This window comes from Actinia tenebrosa, unplaced genomic scaffold (genome assembly GCF_029948245.1).
Source record: "Actinia tenebrosa isolate PJP-AT-01 unplaced genomic scaffold, QUT_ActTen_1.0 PGA_scaffold6__47_contigs__length_16458017, whole genome shotgun sequence".
NCBI classification, from domain to species: Eukaryota; Metazoa; Cnidaria; class Anthozoa; order Actiniaria; family Actiniidae; genus Actinia; species Actinia tenebrosa.
Window position 1 is genome coordinate 5,799,938 of NW_028292583.1, and position 19,172 is coordinate 5,819,109.

The 19,172-nt window shown below is 39.8% G+C and overlaps 2 protein-coding genes across 2 annotated transcripts; one reads left to right on the forward strand and one right to left on the reverse strand.

The window, feature by feature from the left end:
- Positions 1 to 570: 570 nt before the first annotated feature.
- LOC148905913 (QRFP-like peptide receptor) lies at positions 571 to 2,943 on the reverse strand. Its single transcript, XM_089039578.1, has one exon. The coding sequence runs from the start codon at positions 2,696 to 2,698 to the stop codon at positions 1,466 to 1,468; it is 1,233 nt and encodes a 410-aa protein (XP_088895704.1). The 5' UTR covers positions 2,699 to 2,943; the 3' UTR covers positions 571 to 1,465.
- A 3,805-nt stretch (positions 2,944 to 6,748) lies between these two features.
- On the forward strand, positions 6,749 to 12,874 carry LOC148905914 (uncharacterized). The gene has a single exon (XM_089038931.1). The coding sequence runs from the start codon at positions 6,749 to 6,751 to the stop codon at positions 12,872 to 12,874; it is 6,126 nt and encodes a 2,041-aa protein (XP_088895057.1).
- The last annotated feature ends 6,298 nt before the right edge of the window (positions 12,875 to 19,172 follow it).

Consider the following 19,172-nt stretch of genomic DNA (forward strand, 5'->3'; position numbering starts at 1 on the left):
TATCACTATAGTTATTACTGATCATTATTATTATTATTTTTTGTGTATGAGAATCGAATATATATGAAATATATATTTGTACTACGGTTGTAATGTATCAAATTGAGCTGATCCTCGCAGTATGTGAAGCAACTTATGCAGCTGCCAATCGAAAAACTCAGAAAAAATTCTGAGTCTAGCCAGGGCAGGGATTCAAATCCCCTTCAAGATTTTTTCTGAGTCTTCTTCAATTTGCAGCTGCATAAGTCGCTTCATACACTGCGAGGATCAGCTCACTTTGATACATTATTATTATATGTTTATTTCAACATTTTTGCTACATGAATACAGAATATTGCGGGCATGAATAGTCTAAGCAAATATCTGCATTATTATTATTATTATTATTATTATTATCATCATTACTATTATCATTATTATTATTATTATTATTATTATTATTATTATCATCATCATCAGCATTATTGGATTTGCTGTTTCTCCACATACACAAGTGAAAAACAAAAATACTCGTACGGTTAGAATAACACAAAAACCAACAAACGTATCTTTTTTTTAAATCCCATTTACTTAATTTTCCTTTGTTTTAGTTTACATACAGTATACACTAACAATCTCCCTGTGACTATCTACTATATTTCATTATCAAACAAAAAAACCAATAGAACCGTAATTTGTTTTCCACCAAATTATGTTATAATTATGCTCAAAGAACCGATCTACGCTTCCACATCCGTTGGGAAAATGAACAAGAACCACATTGTTTGTGAAAGTAAGGCCAGTAAGATAAGATCACTTTGTATATACAGACAAATGCTAACACAATCTCGAAAAGCAAATGTCAAAAGCGTGTTCTTATTAAATAGCGGGGGAAGATAGACCCGGCTTTTTGATTGTTAAACAATGAGCCAAGATGATAGGTTTTTAGCAAAGAAAACTAAGAAGAGGAATATTGGTACATATTTTGTTTCCTCTAGTGACAAGTTCGCGATATTATTTTAAACAAAACCAATGAAACAAAAGCGACATTTTTTTGACAAGATTTATAACTTCAATTTGCCTTGACTCAGAAGATAATGACTTTTGGAAAATAGGTCTAGTTAATACGGCTTTGCGGAGGCTGGTTTAAAAGTATTGAACATACGCTAACTGAAAGCGGCTTATGCAATCTTGGCAACATGTATCTAGTGCAAAACTAACACGGCCTTGAAAGCCAAGCTATTTCAAATAAGGTTTGCCCCAAATCTATGAATGTATTATTATAGGCATTAACCTTAATGTTTGAATTTAAGTTGCTTTAAACATGTTCTTGATTGACAAGCTTTTTTTACACGAAAACATACAGTCTCTTTTAATGTTATTAGCGAGTACGAAGTGCAAGCCAACTAGTTTAGATCTGTGGTTGCTGTTTGTACCAAAGTACCTGATTTATGGTTGGCGGAGTCGGCGTAGTTCTTTCAACTCTTCATGAGCTTGAACCACGGGGGGATCTCAAAAGAGTCATCCTTATTTCTTTTGTGAAATGATTCACATTGCGACTGTGCTGTGCCGAGTGGATTCCAAGGCCACTTGACTCGATTACAGCATTTCGGCCATGAATGGTTTTAGTAATTGCTCTTTTCAAGCCAGTTCGGTAGTTTTCGTTTAGGATAAAGTAAATGAGAGGATTAATCGCTGGGTTGGAGTAGGCTAAAAACTGGACTACGTCAATGATTGTTGGCAAAGCACAGCGAAGGTTCGCAGGAACATTATAATCCCATAATGTTAAAACAAAAAGAACTGCGTTCAAGGGTCCCCAGCAAACTGCAAAGACAATTACTATAGTTAAGGCCAGTTTGATCACACTAATGTTGATTTTCGCTCGCCGTTTTCGCTGCATCTCTAGTTCTTCCCCAGCACCTCTGTTGCGTCGAAGAATGACAAGGATCGCGGTATACAATATGATAAGCAACACAAATGGAAGGATAATAAACAGCACGCATGCTAGAATGGTGAAGATTTTATGCGAATAGTTCGACCAAGTAGGCATGCAAATCCACATGTTTCCATTTTTCATCAGGTTGAACGCGTAGAAATATGGTGCGAAAAACGCCATGGTTACCACCCACGAGAATGCTATGAGAACCACACGATATCTTGCTGGGATCAACGCTGCTTTCATCGGGAATGCAACTGCGCAAAAACGATCAAACGTCATCAACACAAGACTAACAGAAGACACCGTTGGCGTAATGTCCGAAATAAAGTAAACGAACTTGCACAAGAAAGCACCTATTGTTCCATGGACTCTCCATTCCCTCGATGATGTCACATTTAATATTCGGAGCGGTAGAACAAAAATAGGAATAATCAGATCCGACAAGGCCATGTTGACTATGAAATAGTTGACGGTGGTGCGCATGGATCTGTTCTTGTAGATCACAAACACCACTAGAATGTTACCGATGAGAGATACGCAAAGAATAATCGAGTAAGCTATCGATTTGGAGATCACAGTTGCTTGCGAGGTGGTAGTGCTTGTGCAGGTGTCTATTGGCAGCAACGTTACGTTAGAACTATTCTGCTGGGAATCCGATCGATTTATCAAATCTTGAAGCGACATCCTTGTAAACGACAGAAGGAGATCTTGCGTTTGGGGCCAGAAATGTTGAATGAAATGAACAGTCTTTGTATGATCCTTTTGAATGGTAAAGAGCATCAATGCCTGGTTACCAAGGTCGATGATTTGTCACCTATCATATCCTGTATGTGGCATTTGGTGATGGCTTTAGAAATCCTTGATGAAGCCTGACGACCTTGACGTCTTCCACTCAACCAAGCTAACCACAAAATGAAAGAAAATTTCCCAAGGTACAAGTAAATTCAAGAAATCAAAAATTCTCAACACTATCTTATTAAGCAATCATAATGTATTTTGACTTTGCTCAATAAAGTCAAAACACAAGTAACTGACTAAAACGTAATTGAGATTCCATGATTTTAGTTGTCAGATTCGAGCCACCACACGGCTAAAAAAAAACACACATGCGGCCAGTGTTATTACATATAATTGAAATTAAACTGTAGGATATGATCGTGTACGACCCTCATAAATTTATTTAAAGAGAACTTTGTGGGAGAAAGTTTGAGCCAATCATCTATGTTCCTAGCTAACGAACAAGCTATTCCAAGGCTAGGTCTTCTCACGGTTCTATTTATTTGTGGTATGAAAAAGGAAGTAATGCTCATAGTATTCAAACCACGGGGTGTATCAGTGAACGTGTGCAATGTGAAAAACATTACATTATTGCTGATAAAGACAGGTTCAATCTCTCAACGATGGGTAAACTCTTCTTTTCTTTCGACTATGGGCTGCGTTTTATTTAAGGTTAATGAAAAAGAGAATAAAAAGAAAAGAAAAAAATAATAGAGAGGAAAGGGATGTATGGATGTTTCGCTGCATAATAAACTAGAACCGTTAAACAGCGACCCACTCAATATAAAGCGAGAACAGTTAGTGGCGCAGAGCGATAATTGACAAAACACATTTATCAAACCTAACATTTACGTTGGCGAAGATGAAGGAAGTTTTTTTGGTAAGCGATGAAATTTATTAAAACACTCGTTACCTGCTGTGTGTGATCAATTGTTTGGCAAGCGGATGTTCTTTCCGTTGGGGAGTGCTGTACTTGCTAAGGGGGCCAGAGAAAAAAATCATTTCAGTTCACAAAAAAAAGCCGCGTTTGCGACAGTGCACTCGTTAATATAAATGAATATGCGAACGTTTCTCAATGTTTAATTGATAGCTCGACGTTTATATATCAATATATATATTTGATGAACCGAAAACTTCTGAAGAAAATTAATGTCCTAAAATGATGAGCAGTCATTGCATACTAAATAAAAAACAACAAAGTTGCCATTAACGATTTGGTCAAAGTCCGGACGGTTTGATAAGACAAATCACTACCATATAACTACAGGATCTTGTATTTTTTTCCTAATTTGACGTAAATGAATGTTATGCCATTTTATGTTTTACTTCCGACCGGATTATTTGTGGAATATAGTTTGCTGCGTTCGTATTTTCTGTTATTTTCCCCTGTGCTTGAAGATATGATTTATCTACTAGCTATCATTCACTTACTAAATATAACTTTTAATCTTGCACTTTGTAAGCTCAACCGTTGTCATAATCTAAGTTATTTCCCTATTATCTATTCATTGATCTTTTGATCCATCCATTTGCAGCGTAGTAACGGACCGTCATGTCCTTAGTCGTGTGGTTTACTTAAGCTCATTTATAGACTGACTGATCCACCTTCGCTCTTAACCTTTTATAAGTGAAAAACAGTTCTCTTAGCCAAATCCAAAAAGAAAAAAAGCTTTTACTTCGACAATTAAGAGATTACTGACATAACATGACCTGAAGAGTGATCAGAAATCACGAGATTGAAATATTCTGAATTATATTTGAACATAATTTTAAATCTTCGGCCATAGACAACCACGAACGACGTTGACTTGAAGAAGAATCTTCTGTCGTCGCACTATAAAATATGATTTCATTTAAGGTAAATTGTGGATCCTTCTATCTGGTTCTGTTATTTAACTTGCAGTGCTTTAATGAAGTGTTCTGTAATCAAGAGTTTAGTATTTAAGTGATCGTTTAAAATAATTGCCAAATTCAGTAAAGCACATCCACAATAAAGCACAACTCTATGTCGTACATCTCATGTAGAGAGATCTAGATCTTTCCCAACATCATGGCTCCTATTGCCAAGACCCAACGTGACCAAGTTAGACTTGAAAATATATACATCACTGTTTTTTCCTTCTTTCCTTCTCCACAGGTTAAAAACTCTCGACCTTGTGTTACGCGTATTGGGGGAATTGTGTCGTCACGATCGGGAACCTCAAACGTTAAAACGAGTTGCAAAAAGAGAGCGTTTCTTTCAGAAGAGGCTGGCGGTAACCTTCATTGATCGATTCGCGCAAACGTCCACACAGATGTTCTCAACGTACCATTTATAAAAAATAATGCGTAAATGCGTGACTGAATGACTGAAAAAAATCAAAACGTAACAACGACTGACAAGTATTAACAAACTAGATTTTTGGACTGGGATTTTTCATATTGAATATCCTTTCTATATCTGAAAAGCATGTTATTAATTGACAAGGGAATTAAGCAATTTCTAAAATGAATATGACGTCATTTGAGGGTTTTATTACATTAGTATGATAAGGCTTGATCGCAAGATCAAGCTAGCTTTTAAAAGCGCGCATCGTCTTAAGTTAGTATATGTGATTAACTTAAGGATTGTTGTTCGTCGAAGATAACCCCCCCCCCCCAAAAAAAGCAAACAAACAAACAAACAAAAAACAAAAAAACAAACAAACAAAAAAACAACAACAACAAAATGCTGCCCGGATTGGTTTGTGCGCGTTTTTAGTATGAGAGCACGCAGCACACTCGCGGATTTTATATTTCATCATTCAATCCATATATCTGCTATGCTAATTTATATTTTCTAAAATGATTATAAAACTTGCTTGCTGTGCTGTGTGCAGTCATAAAGCACGTTGGGATTGGCAGAACACGAGAAAAGTGTTGGGAAGCATTCGCCAACGCTCCTAGCAATTTTCTACCATTTTTACGCAGTCCCCTCCTCAATTATCTAATGGTCCTTCCCTATTGCCCGCGTGATTTATAACTACACACAGAACGCGTGCGGAGTTTTAATTTTTTTTCGACAGAATTTTCCATTCAAAGCTACATAGTCACGTTACTGAACTCCAGTGAAGACAGAAACGCCGCATGTCATGGCTGATCTAAGATCACACTTTTTTTGTAGCTTAAAAATACGAATAAAGTAATATTTGATTCTTTTGCCTTTGTACTCGTACTAGGAAGTGACCCAGACGACAAGATTTAAAAGTATTGGTTTTACGATAATAAATGATTATTGTAAGGAATTAACTGAAGTGCATATGGGGGTTTTAAGACCGCAAAAGGTAACCTTCTAGACATCTATGCAGCTGGTTTGATTGACTATTTCTGATACACAACGATCGATTTAAGATGAAAGTCGCACGCGTTTTTTTAACCGCTTTTCTCATTTTCTATCCTTTTTGTTCCTCCCATTCTATTTATATTTCATTCATCATATATATATATATATGCATTGCAATAAGCATAAACCTTGGCCCTTTTCATATATCTACAAGTATATCAAAAGTATATCAAATATTATGGGATATCCTCCCAGATATTTTTTTCAGAAAGCCCTAGTGACAGACACCTCGAAAAAAATATCAGGGACGATATCTGTTATAGCTTATGCATGATAGAAGCGGGTTCCCTGTGGAAGAGAGAAAAGGAGCTCGTGGGAATGGGGCAGAGTTGATATAGGGAAGAGTAGACAAGTTGTTGTTCTTAAAAAATGAATACGGAATTCGAATGATTTTATCTTCAGGACAGCACATATGTGTAAGTATATTGATTCCGTTTTTCTTGGACAGAATATATTCTCATATAAGGTTTTGCAATTGTCATTCTAGCGAATCGTGAAAACCTGAACTCGTGAAAACCTGAAATCGTGAAAACCTGAAATCGTGAAAACCTGAACTCGTGAAATTAATCCTGTAACGTGGAATTGTGAAATCATTGACTGACTGAACTCTGAATAAACTGATAATCTAGAACCACTACAAAATTCGACATATCGTCAAATCTGAACGAACTGATTGAGAAAGAAAACACAAGATGAATGCCGAAGGAAACCCGAACTTGACCATCGAGCAACAACATGAAAGAATCCTCGAATTAGAAAAACAACTTGAAAACATGATAAAAGGACCGTCTGAATATGGGAGACAACTTGAGCGAGAGTTGGATCTTGGATCCCGAAGAGGTAAGAGAATTATTCAAGAAAATATGAAAGATTTCGAAGGCCGTAAAGCCGAACGGATTACACAAAGACAACATTCCTTGGCGGGATATTTATCCCACCTGTCAAGACTTGTCAACCAAGTTGGAGACGTGGAACGATGCTTCGAAGCCGAAAAAATTGTTGATTATTTAAAGAAATTAGAACTTGCATGGGATTTGTACAGAAATGAATACAGTGTTTACATCGAGGAAGATGTAAGTGAAACAGAACTTTTACGAGTAAAACAACAACACGAACATGCCAAAGATAATTATCACAAGTGTGCCTATGCCGCATGCGAGCGTTTGAGACAGGCACAACAATGTCGAGAAGACGAGCAGGCGCCAGTTCGCCGACAAAGAGATAATGAGACAATAAGCCGATATTCCTACGCAGGGGGGTCTACTAAGTCGAAAACTAGATCGCTGAGCTCTTCGAAGAAACGAGAGCTACAGAAAAACGCGGAATTGAAGAAAATGATGGCAGAACAAGCTGAAGGAATAGCAAAATTGGAAGCGGAAATGGAAAAGCGCAAGATAGACATTGAACTAGAGAAGCAAAAAACAGTAAGAAAACTGAGATTTGAAGCCAAGATAGCAGAAAAGGAAGCCGAATTTATGTCAGAGGATGAAGAGTCCGATCTAGAATTACCACGTGGACCATGCCTTTACACAAGCACCCCCTTGACAAAGGAAGACCAGACCACTGATTGGGTCGTGAACGAAACCACACGCATCCATGTACCGGATGACCGCGATGAAAGAATAAAACGAGAATACGAATATGAATACCAGAGAAGCTCCCAATGCCCCGAGAAGTACGATGAATATTGGAGAAACTCCCACGTTCCTAAGAGGTACGACATGCAAGAAGAAAGCGCTGACAAGAGCCACGCCCAAAACGTTATGGCCGACGAAAGATACCATTCTGAGAGACCTCGAAGAGAAGAATCCATCTTACAAGAAACTACAACCCACAATGCAATTATGCTGAAGTTGAACATGTTGCAAGCCATGCAGCCTGTAAAGTTCTCCGGAGATGCTGACGACTTCCCCAGTCTTAGAAGCCGCCTGAAAGACAATTTAGAGGACGGATTATTGACCGACGGACAAAAACTGGAGTTCTTACCGAAATTTGTCTGCGGAGAAGCGTATGAAGTAGTTCAACGAGCGTCTGGATGCAAGTACGACGATATTGTGAAGCTGCTAGAGGAACGATACGGACACCCATCCGCGGTTGCAGCCGCATGTATCGAAAAACTGACCATTGGTCCAAAGTTAGCCCATGATGACAACAAAGGACTACGTAACTTTGCAGAACAACTTGAATCAGCATCGAAGAAGCTGGAAGGAGAATACGAAGTTGAAGCAAGCACGACGTCGAACCTGAAGCTGATCGTAAGTAGGTTGCCAAACTACCTATCAGCAAGGTGGGGAGATACCCTGTACTGCATCCGAGAGAAAGGCAGGTCACCGAAGTTGAAGGACCTTGCCGCATTCGTGAAAAGACAAGCAGCAATCAAGAACGATCCCGCCTTTGTCACTACAACTTCATCACGGAACAGTGAATCGAAAACGAACACTGCTAGACCAATGAGATTCACTCACAAGGTAATGAAAGCTCAACCTCCGCTGAAAACCGCCACCTTCACGACCGACGTCAGACCTAAGGAAGCGTATCAAGCCGGTAGTAAAACAGAAAACGCAAGTACGCCGGGTCGCTGTGTCTGCTGCTCTGGAAGCCACGACCTTCTACATTGTACACAGTTCGCAAGGAAAGACATCACGGACAGATGGAACGTCGTGAAGAATAATAAACTGTGTCATGTTTGCTTGAAAGCGGGACACTTAAGAACACAATGCAAATCGAACGAGAACTGTGGATGTGGAAGTGAGCGACGCCACCACAAGCTGCTACACAACTTTCTCAGACCGAAAGCAGCCCCAGTCGACAAGAAAGCTGAAGAAAGGGAACAAAGAAAGGATCCACCGAGTAACGACCAGAGGCCTGCTCCTGAACAGAGGAAAACCGACCAGTACGCAACCAACGTACGAAATACAGACAAAAGTATTCTTCTGCACGTGGTACCGATAAAGATCTCCGCGCCGGATGGAAGTGCGATAACGACGTATGGACTCCTGGACAACGGGTCCCGCGCCACCGTAGTTGACGCCGAAGTGGCAGAGATGATAGGACTCAAAGGAAGAAAGAAAAGAATATCGGTCAATACGCTGATGAATAAAGAAGAAGAGTTCCAACTGGCTGAGTTCCAGATACAGTCTGCCGATGGCGAAGGACAACCAATCACAGTAGAGGAAGGGTTGATATCACAAAAATTCAGCATTTTTGAAGACCTCTTGCCTTCCAATATCAACAGAAATGCGTACCCTCATCTGATAGACATTGAAGTACCGGAAGTAGAAGTCCCGCGGGTATCTGTGTTGATTGGCAAGGATGTTGACGAAGCACACGAGATAATTGAAGTACGGAAATCTGATGAACCTACCTGTAAGCTCCAGGCTCAGAGAGGGCCCCTTGGGTGGGTCATTACGGGTACTATTGAAGGAAAAACACAACGAACGAAACTTGACTTGCACTTTACGGACATAGAAAACCTGAAGTTACGTGAACAGATAGAAAGATTCTGGAAGATAGATGACTATGGAACAAGACAGAATGTCAAAGAAAAAGAGGTGCTTTCAAGAGAAGATCTGAGAGCAGTAGCGAAGCTTGAAGAGACAACAGTGTTTAAAGAAGGACATTACGAGACCGGACTGCTGTGGAAGAAAGATGATGTGAAATTGCCAAACAATCGCGAGCAAGCTGAAAAGAGACTGTTGAGCCTCAAGAAAAGGTTTCAAAAGGATCGAGCGTTCGAAGAAGTGTATCGTGACACCATGAATGGCTACATCGAGAAAGGATACGCGCGCAAACTCTCCGCTGAAGAAACTTCACAGATTGGACCGCGAACATGGTACTTACCTCACTTCGGAGTTACGAACGTTAATAAGCCAGGAAAAGTGCGTATTGTTTTCGACGCCGCTGCTGAACATGAAGGTACGTCATTGAACAAGAATCTGCTTCAGGGGCCCGACTACACGAACAGTCTGCTTGGCGTATTACTGCGCTTCCGTGAAGACAAAGTTGCACTTGTAGCGGACATCGAAAGCATGTTCCATCAAGTCGGAGTACGTGAAAAAGATCAAGACTCTCTAAGATTCTTATGGTGGAGTGGAGATGCTGATGATCCTCCTGAAGAGTATGTGATGACAGTCCATATATTTGGTGCAAGAGACTCGCCGTGTGCAGCAAACTCAACCCTGAAGAAAACAGCGGATGACAACAGCGACGACTTCGATACTGCGACAGTTCACACTGTAAAGAACAACTTTTATGTCGATGACGTCCTAAAGTCGTTACCTAATGCGGACGCTGCAACGCGCATGGCTGACCAACTGACACAGCTGTGTATGAAAGGAGGCTTCAAGTTAACGAAGTTCATCAGTAACGACCGCGAGGTCCTAGCTGAGATACCAGAAGAAAAGAGAGCCACGTCCTTCCTCGATCTGAAACTCCAAGAATTACCAACAGAAAGAGCCCTCGGTGTACGCTGGGATGTCGAGTCAGACACCTGTGGGTTTAAAGTGTCAGAATTGCAGAAACCGAATACAATGAGAGGAGTTCTTTCAACTATTAGTGCGGTTTTTGACCCTCTAAACTTTGCAGCACCAGTGATATTGCCTGCAAAAAGAATCATGCAAGAACTATGGAAGAAGAAGTATAAGTGGGACCAACCACTTGAAGGTGAGATCCTACAAAAATGGTCCAGCTGGAAAGAGAATCTTCCACTGCTGGAGCGAGTATGTGTACCGAGATGTTATTTTACGCGAACAAGTGAACAAAGAATTTCTCTTGAGCTTCACCACTTCTGTGATGCTTCCGAGGTCGGGTACGGAGCAGTATCGTACTTGAGAGCCGAGTATCATGATGGAAGAATCGAATGCTCATTTGTGATGGCTAAGTCCAGAAACACCCCTATCAAGACCCTCACCATCCCTCGTCTTGAATTGCAGTCAGCGGTACTTGCAACGCGTCTTGACAAGACAGTGAGGAAAGAGCTAGAGCTTGATGTCCAACAAGTAACATTTTGGACCGACTCCATGATAGTTCTAAACTATATCAGAAACGAAACTCGACGTTTCCAAACATACGTCGCAAACAGAGTGACCGAAATCAGAGAGGAAACACTGCCCGAACAGTGGAGACATTGTCCAGGCAAGGACAATCCTGCAGATGATGCAAGCCGTGGTCTTGACACTGAAGAATATCTCAAGAACCAACGCTGGCTTAAAGGACCAGAGTTTCTGTGGAAGACGAAAGAGAACTGGCCCGAGAACAAGTTTGAAGAAGTTAGCGTGCAAGATCTGGAAGTTAAGAAAGAAGCTTATCTGACCGTACCTGAACGCAGATCATCTGTGGAGGAACTTACAAGGAGGTATTCCAACTGGATAGTACTCCTGCGCCGAGTTGCCTGGCTTGTCAAATTCACCGAATGGATCAAGTCCCGACACGTGAAAGAGAAACGTATTTCTACTGAAGACCTGCAGAACGCTAAATTGAAGGTTGCTAGGATCGTGCAACGTGAAGCCTTTTCCGAAGAAATGCAGAGCCTCAAGAAGAAGAAACAAGTTCAAGGACACAGCCCCACAGCAAGTCTAAGCCCAAAGTTACATGATGATGGTCTACTTCGTGTTGGTGGAAGATTGGCTAAGGCACCAATTTCCCATGACGCAATGCACCCAATAATTTTGCCTCGGAAGAGTCACGTTACGACAATCTTGATACGTTACTTGCATGAGAAGAACGGACACTGTGGTCAAGAGCAAGTGCTAGCCCTCCTGAGAGAACAATTCTGGGTAATCCAAGCACGAGTTGCCATAAAAAGAATCCTCGGAAGATGTATCGATTGCAAGAAACAGAGACCTCAAACGACAAACCAAGAAATGGGTGAGCTACCAAAAGTTCGCTTAACCCCATATGAACCACCATTTACCTACACAGGGGTAGATTATTTTGGACCCTTCCATATCGAGAGAGGAAGAGGACGAGTAACCGAGAAGAGATGGGGAGCCATCTTCGTGTGCATGAACTCCCGCGCCGTCCACTTGGAGGTCGCAAAATCGCTGGAAACTGACGACTTTATCATGGTCTTGGTAAGGTTCCTGAACCGAAGAGGTCACGTCAAAGAAATAAGATCGGATAATGGAACAAATTTTGTCGGGGCGGACAGAGAAATCAAGGAAGCCATTAAAGAGATAGACTCCCGCAAGATTGCGGGGGAGCTGATGGAACGCGGATGCAAATGGGTATTTCACCCACCAGGAGCTCCACACATGTCAGGTGTATGGGAACGGCTTGTGAAAACTGTCAAGAGAAGCATCAAAGCCATAATTGGACAAGAGACAGTCAACGAAGAAGTGCTACATACCGTATTTACCGAGGCGGAGCGCATTTCCAATGGCAGACCGCTAACGCGAAATCCGCCGAATCCTGATGATGACGAACCGTTAACTCCGAGTCATTTCCTGAACGTCCGTCCAACCACCAACCTACCCTCTGAGATGATAGACGAATCGGACAAATACAGCAAGAAACGATGGAGACAAGCACAGTTGTTAGCCAACCATTACTGGAAGAGATGGTTGAAAGAATATATACCCTCACTGCAAGAGAGACAAAAATGGCGACAACCAAAGAGAAACATACGGATTGATGATTTGGTGCTGGTAGCTGACGAAAACCCTACAAGGAACAAATGGCCGTTAGGCAGAGTTACTAAGGTGTTCCCAGGAAGTGATGGTTTGGTTCGAAGTGTAGAAGTGAAGACTAAGGAAAACAGCTACCGACGTCCAATCCACAAGTTATGCTTGCTGGAAGCCGAAGATGAAGATGACGTTTGAACCAAGAGACTCAGACTTTGCGTTTATAATTTAGTCGAAACTGTTATAGTATGAACGTTTTAGTATAGACCGTTCATAGGGGGCGGAATGTTATAGCTTATGCATGATAGAAGCGGGTTCCCTGTGGAAGAGAGAAAAGGAGCTCGTGGGAATGGGGCAGAGTTGATATAGGGAAGAGTAGACAAGTTGTTGTTCTTAAAAAATGAATACGGAATTCGAATGATTTTATCTTCAGGACAGCACATATGTGTAAGTATATTGATTCCGTTTTTCTTGGACAGAATATATTCTCATATAAGGTTTTGCAATTGTCATTCTAGCGAATCGTGAAAACCTGAACTCGTGAAAACCTGAAATCGTGAAAACCTGAAATCGTGAAAACCTGAACTCGTGAAATTAATCCTGTAACGTGGAATTGTGAAATCATTGACTGACTGAACTCTGAATAAACTGATAATCTAGAACCACTACAATATCCCATAATTTTTGATATGCATTTGATATACTTGTATATATGCACAAAAGGGTCACAAATTATGCAAACCGCAGTATAATATTCTTCGTTTGCACGTTACGTCATCGCGGCCATGTTGGTGCCATTTAACAAAAGATTTCTCATTAGCATCCATTGTTAACGGTACCACAATGGCCGCCATGTTTTTGTCTTTTAACTCTCTTGGGAATGCTTGCAACCCATCAATAAATATATATATTCATCAACCTTATTCCTCCAATCCTCTACTTTTTTTTCTTTCATTATCTTAGCTTTCTTTTTTCTCTGTTCTTCGTTCTTAATTGTCTCTTCTTTTTGTCTTTTGTCTTTCGTTTTTGATTGCGATTGATTGATCGATTCCTTCCGCTTTATCCTCGTCCGTTCGTTCATCCATTAATTAACTCACTCACTTCCCCATCTTAGTTTATTCTGTTTATCTTAAATGTCTCTGCTAGCTTTTTTAAAAAGTTTATCGTGTTTTTTACTCTTGCCACCTTTCTATTTCTTTCTTTTTGTTCCCATTTTGTTGGTCGCCATTATTCATGCCGTACAACCAACCATACCAAGATAACATAACCTCAGATTGTAATACAGGTTTAAAATCTCAGTGTAAGGTGCATTTATCTGAAAATACCCCACGTTAAGTCTATGGCTGCCATGACAAATCTAAAGTGTTTAAGATAACATCTTATTTAAGTAAAAAGGTTTCCAAATGAGCTTAATTCAAAACGGTTGTATCATTTTGTACTGAATCGTCAGCATCTTCGGGAACCTAGGTGTAACATTCTGTCGCTCGTTTCTCGCTATACTACCACGGAAGAGCGACAGAATTTTACTCCTGCATGGGTTCCCGAGGATGTAACTTTTTTCTTTCTTTCTTTTTTTTTTAAAACTTGATTTCGTAAGGTACCAAAGCAACGAAAAAAGATTTATACATCAGAGGCCGCTCTGAATCAATAATTAATCCATTGTTCAATATTAATAATGGATATTGTTGTTGAATATATTTGTATAGTTGTATCAATATTTGCGATTTTTTTCCTCCAGATTTCCAACATTATCCAGTTTCTTACATGTCTTAGTTAGTTGATCTCAAATGAAGTATGCCGGCCAATTTTTTAACATCTGATAGTGATATAGATCTTTCATTATATTTTAAATTTCCCCAGCAATAAAAGCTTAAAACCTAACCTCGTATATTCGTTATTAATCCTGTTGTCGACCCCGGCGCACAACTGATGGAATCCTTATTAAAGAAAGCTCTTTTTAATTAACGTGAAGTGAGTTCTCGGCCGCAAATCACCAACCAGATTGCCTCAAAATTTTAAACAATCAAATTATATATAATTAATAAAGAAACCACTCTCCGGGAGAAGTCTGTAAATCGAATACAGAATCTTCTTCATTTGCGTTCAACTTTAACATGGATTTTCTTCAAACTAAAGATTAACTCACTTGAATCTCAAACACCTTAGAAGAACTTTGGGCTGCGTTCATAATGTGTGGCAGGTGATTTAGGGGGATCGGAAAATTTTTTACCAGTAAAATGGGGAGGGGGGGGGGGGGGGTTGAAAAATTTTATAAGACAATTGGGGTGGATGGAAATTTTTTAGAAGAAGTTACGAGAGATTGCCCGGGGGGATAGTTATATAATGTATGGCAGGTGATTTAGGGGGATCGGAAAATTTTTTACCAGTAAAATGGGGGGGGGGGGGGGGGGGTTTGAAAAATTTTATAAGACAATTGGGGTGGATGCAAATTTTTTAGAAGAAGCTACGAGAGATTGCCCAGGGAGATAGTTATTTTTTGGGGGGACTTCAATGGGGTGTCTTAAGAATTTTTTCGTCATTTAAAGATCTCACCTGCCCCCCCCTCCCCCCTGCCATACGTTATGAACGCAGCCTAAATTGATCATACTCCTACACATTTGATAGGTAATATATATATATATGTGAACGCCGTTCAGTATGGCCATTTATTCAGATAGGCCGGTCATATGGTATATATTATATAAACAACCTTCACTAGGGTGATGACTGAACCTTTTTATAAGCATATTGCTTAAGTATATATACAAATAATTACTGGGTCGTTTGCAAAGCAATGGTAGAAGTAAAGAAATGATCGATGATTACACTTACCACTTGCTGAGTGGGAAGATCATTAAGGAACCGGTATTCTATCCCCGTTGGGGGGGGGGGGGGGGGGGGGGGTTGGTGGGTAGAAGAAAAGCGAATAGGGAAGGCCGGGGAGTAAAAGGAGGGTTACTTTTCGAAGTGGAATCACATGTGATTTAGGTGAGAATTGAACTAAGCAAAGACTTCGAAATACAAAACGTTATAAAAACGACTAAATTTCTCTAAAATAACTCTGGAATTTGTATCGTTAGACAGCACAGCTGATTTCGTCAAGCCATTAAAGAATGGTAATGTGACCGGATTTTGCAAAATATTTGTAGTTTTCAATACAGATCGATATATAAACCCTTATAAGACGTAAAAAGTATTATGATTGTGGTCTAGCTTCATACTGAGTGTTTTCAATACGTGGTATATATATTATATATACTGATATGTATATACTATCTGCAGGGATCTCTATATGGTGGTTATTCATTTTAAACGATCGCCTAGCAGGGCATACCATGACACATTAATGCCATAAGTATAGAAGTATTTTAATTGATATGTACGATATGGTTTATCATGTAGGTGATATATTTGTGGGATTACCACATGGACTCCATCCATCCATCCATCCCTCCTTCCCTCCCTCCCTCCCTCCCTCCCTCCCTCCCTCCATTCATCCATTCCCCTTTTTCGATTTCGATTCGTCTTGTGCTTGAGAGCTTCCGTATATATCGAGCTAAAATCTTAACATCTCCAACGTATCCGATTGGCTACTCTCATCTTACTAAGTAAAAGGTTTTATTTCAATAGATAACGTTTTCGATACAGAGGGACATAAGAGATATGCACAAAATTATAACAGACCTCAAGCATGATGACGTTTTAAATCTACATTAATTTCAAAATCCTTTTCGGTAGCTTTTTTATCATGCTAATTCTCAAAAGAGTATTAATATTTGAATAGGAAAAGAGATTTTGAAAATGATTATGGTAGTTTAGTTATGAAACGTCATTATCCGTCCATTATTTGGATTGCCATTGGCGAAGTAATTTTTTAGTATATATATAACGATGATGTCGGTTTAAAAGCAATGGAAGTCTTTTTTAGGACTGTCTCAGCTAATTGATAGGAAACTCGTTTGAAAAGAAATCTTTGAAGCTAAGATTGCCGGCTATCTTAGGTAGTAACACACCGGACACTGAATGGTTTTAGTTTCATCTGTAAAATAAAATAAAGGTCATCTGTTTAATTCAGGACTATTATTTTATTTCTGTAATATCGAATAGAATGTGTCAGTAAAAGACAATAAGCAAACCACAGTCAAAGATAATTAAACACAATATCAGACCTCATTATTGTCTCCGTCCATGCAGGTGACTCGATTCTATCTGTGCGTACTTTTTTCAACTTTATGATCAAAGCTTACGTGCGGCGATGGTAACTCTACTTGCTATCTATTGATTATAAGAGATTTGCTAAAATGAGAGGGATTATTGGTCTGACTACATATGTGTTTTCGATTCTTCATTTGCTTCCATTCAACCAAGGTAAAGTATTCGTTTAAATTTGTAGAAAGAACACGCATTGTAAATCTCGTTAAGAATCGTGAATCGAGTTAAGATAATTGTATGTTATTCAAATCTGTCATGTCGTCCAATATGCCGGGAACAAATATTTTAGAATATTAAGAATAAAAATCATCGTAAAAATATTGTTATTTTTTAATTTGATTTAAAAAAAACTAAAATGATGAAAAGGTAAATTATACATCGTGAAAAGATGAAAAAACTTACTGACGTTTCGGACGCTAGTCCTTCGTCAGAGTAAAAGACGAAGGACTAGTGTCCGAAACGTCAGTAAGTTTTTTCATCTTTTCACGGTGTATAATTTACCTTTTCATCATTACTGTTTCATTAGAAACACCGACGCAGCTCACACTAGTTTTTAGCCAGTTATATCTTAAAAAAAAAAAAAAAAAATCCCGTGCATGATACTGATAATTGCATTTAATTCAGTTACTGCTTCAGAGCCATGTTGGATAAACCTCACTTCATGGTATGGCACATTCCATTCTCCCAATCAACCTAGAAACTATTCGCCAAACGTCGACTGCTATTGGCTGATCACAGTCGCTACAGGGAATACTATTCGGATGACTCTAAACGACTTTTCGGTAAGACAAAAACTTAAAAAATTAGTTTTCCAATGTGGTGTGGTTGGTCCAGAGCTGGACCACTTTTTTCAATAACGTGGTATCTCGTTAGCCGACAAAGTTCATTAACTTAAACTCAGCTCATTTTAGGTCGAACAGTCTTTGAGATGTCAAAAAGGCTACATAGCAGTTCATGACGGACCGACGGAAAGTTCCCCTCTAATTAAAACAAGATTCTGCGGAACATCATTGAGCTCTGACCAGAGATTTATCTTATCGAGAAGGAATGTTATGCTGGTTCATATGCATTCTGATAGTGGGGAAGAGTATCGAGGATTCAATGCCAGCTACCAAGGTACCTACTCCGCATAACAGCTATTTTTTTGCGTGTTGCGTGTTGCGTGTTGCGTGTTGCGTGTTGCGTGTTGCGTGTTGCTTGTTGCGTGTTGCGTGTTGCGTTGCGTGTTGCGTGTTGCGTGTTGCGTGTTGCGTGTTGCGTGTTGCGTGTTGCGTGTTGCGTGTTGCGTGTTGCGTGTTGCGTGTTGCGTGTTGTTGCGTGTTGCGTGTTGCGTGTTGCGTGTTGCGTGTTGCGTGTTGCGTGTTGCGTGTTGCGTGTTGCGTGTTGCGTGTTGCGTGTTGCGTGTTGCGTGTTGCGTGTTGCGTGTTGCATGTTGCATGTTGCATGTTGCATGTTGCTTACCAAGTCTAAAGTGTACTTTATTCATGTGTGAATAATGTCAGCGTAGAAGAATCTTTTGATGATATCGATAGCATTCACATGGCCTATAGAACTTTTCTGGCATCGTATGAAGTTGATCCGACATTGTAGGAAGCATAACATCCATAATAAAAGTCCTCGAAATGTTAACTTTGGTTGATCGGTAACAAAGTTGTATCAAAGGGATTTTTTCCCCTTCTTTTAGGAGTATGCCACGTGATCATTACGTCACCATTTGAAGAGATCAGTTCACCATATTTCCCAGGCCTTCAAACAGAAGAAGCAATGTGCAACTGGCTGATTGATGTAGGAGATGGCTATTACATTATAATACACATCTCCGCTGTCTTGTCACACAACAACACTGACTGCAAGTCAAATTACATTAAGGTCAATACCGATAGTTATTATGGACTTTAAGCAAAATATTTCCAAGTAGACCACATCCACTGAAAGGACCTTTTGGCTTATGAAAAGGGTCCTTTGAATGGATGTAAAATAGTCATAGTCTAATGGAGTTCACATCCAGTGAAAGGTCCTTTTCGATTATTTTACCTTTTTGATTCTGAAAAAGGTCCTTTCACTGGATGTGAAATAGTCATGGTCTAATGGAGATTTTCTGAAAAAGGTCCTTTCGCTGGATGTGAAATAGTCATAGTCTAATGGAGTTCACATCCAGTGAAAGGTCCTTTTCGATTATTTTACCTTTTTGATTCTGAAAAAGGTCCTTTCACTGGATGTGAAATAGTCATGGTCTAATGGAGATCACATCCAGTGAAAGGACCTTTTCGATTCTGAAAAAGGT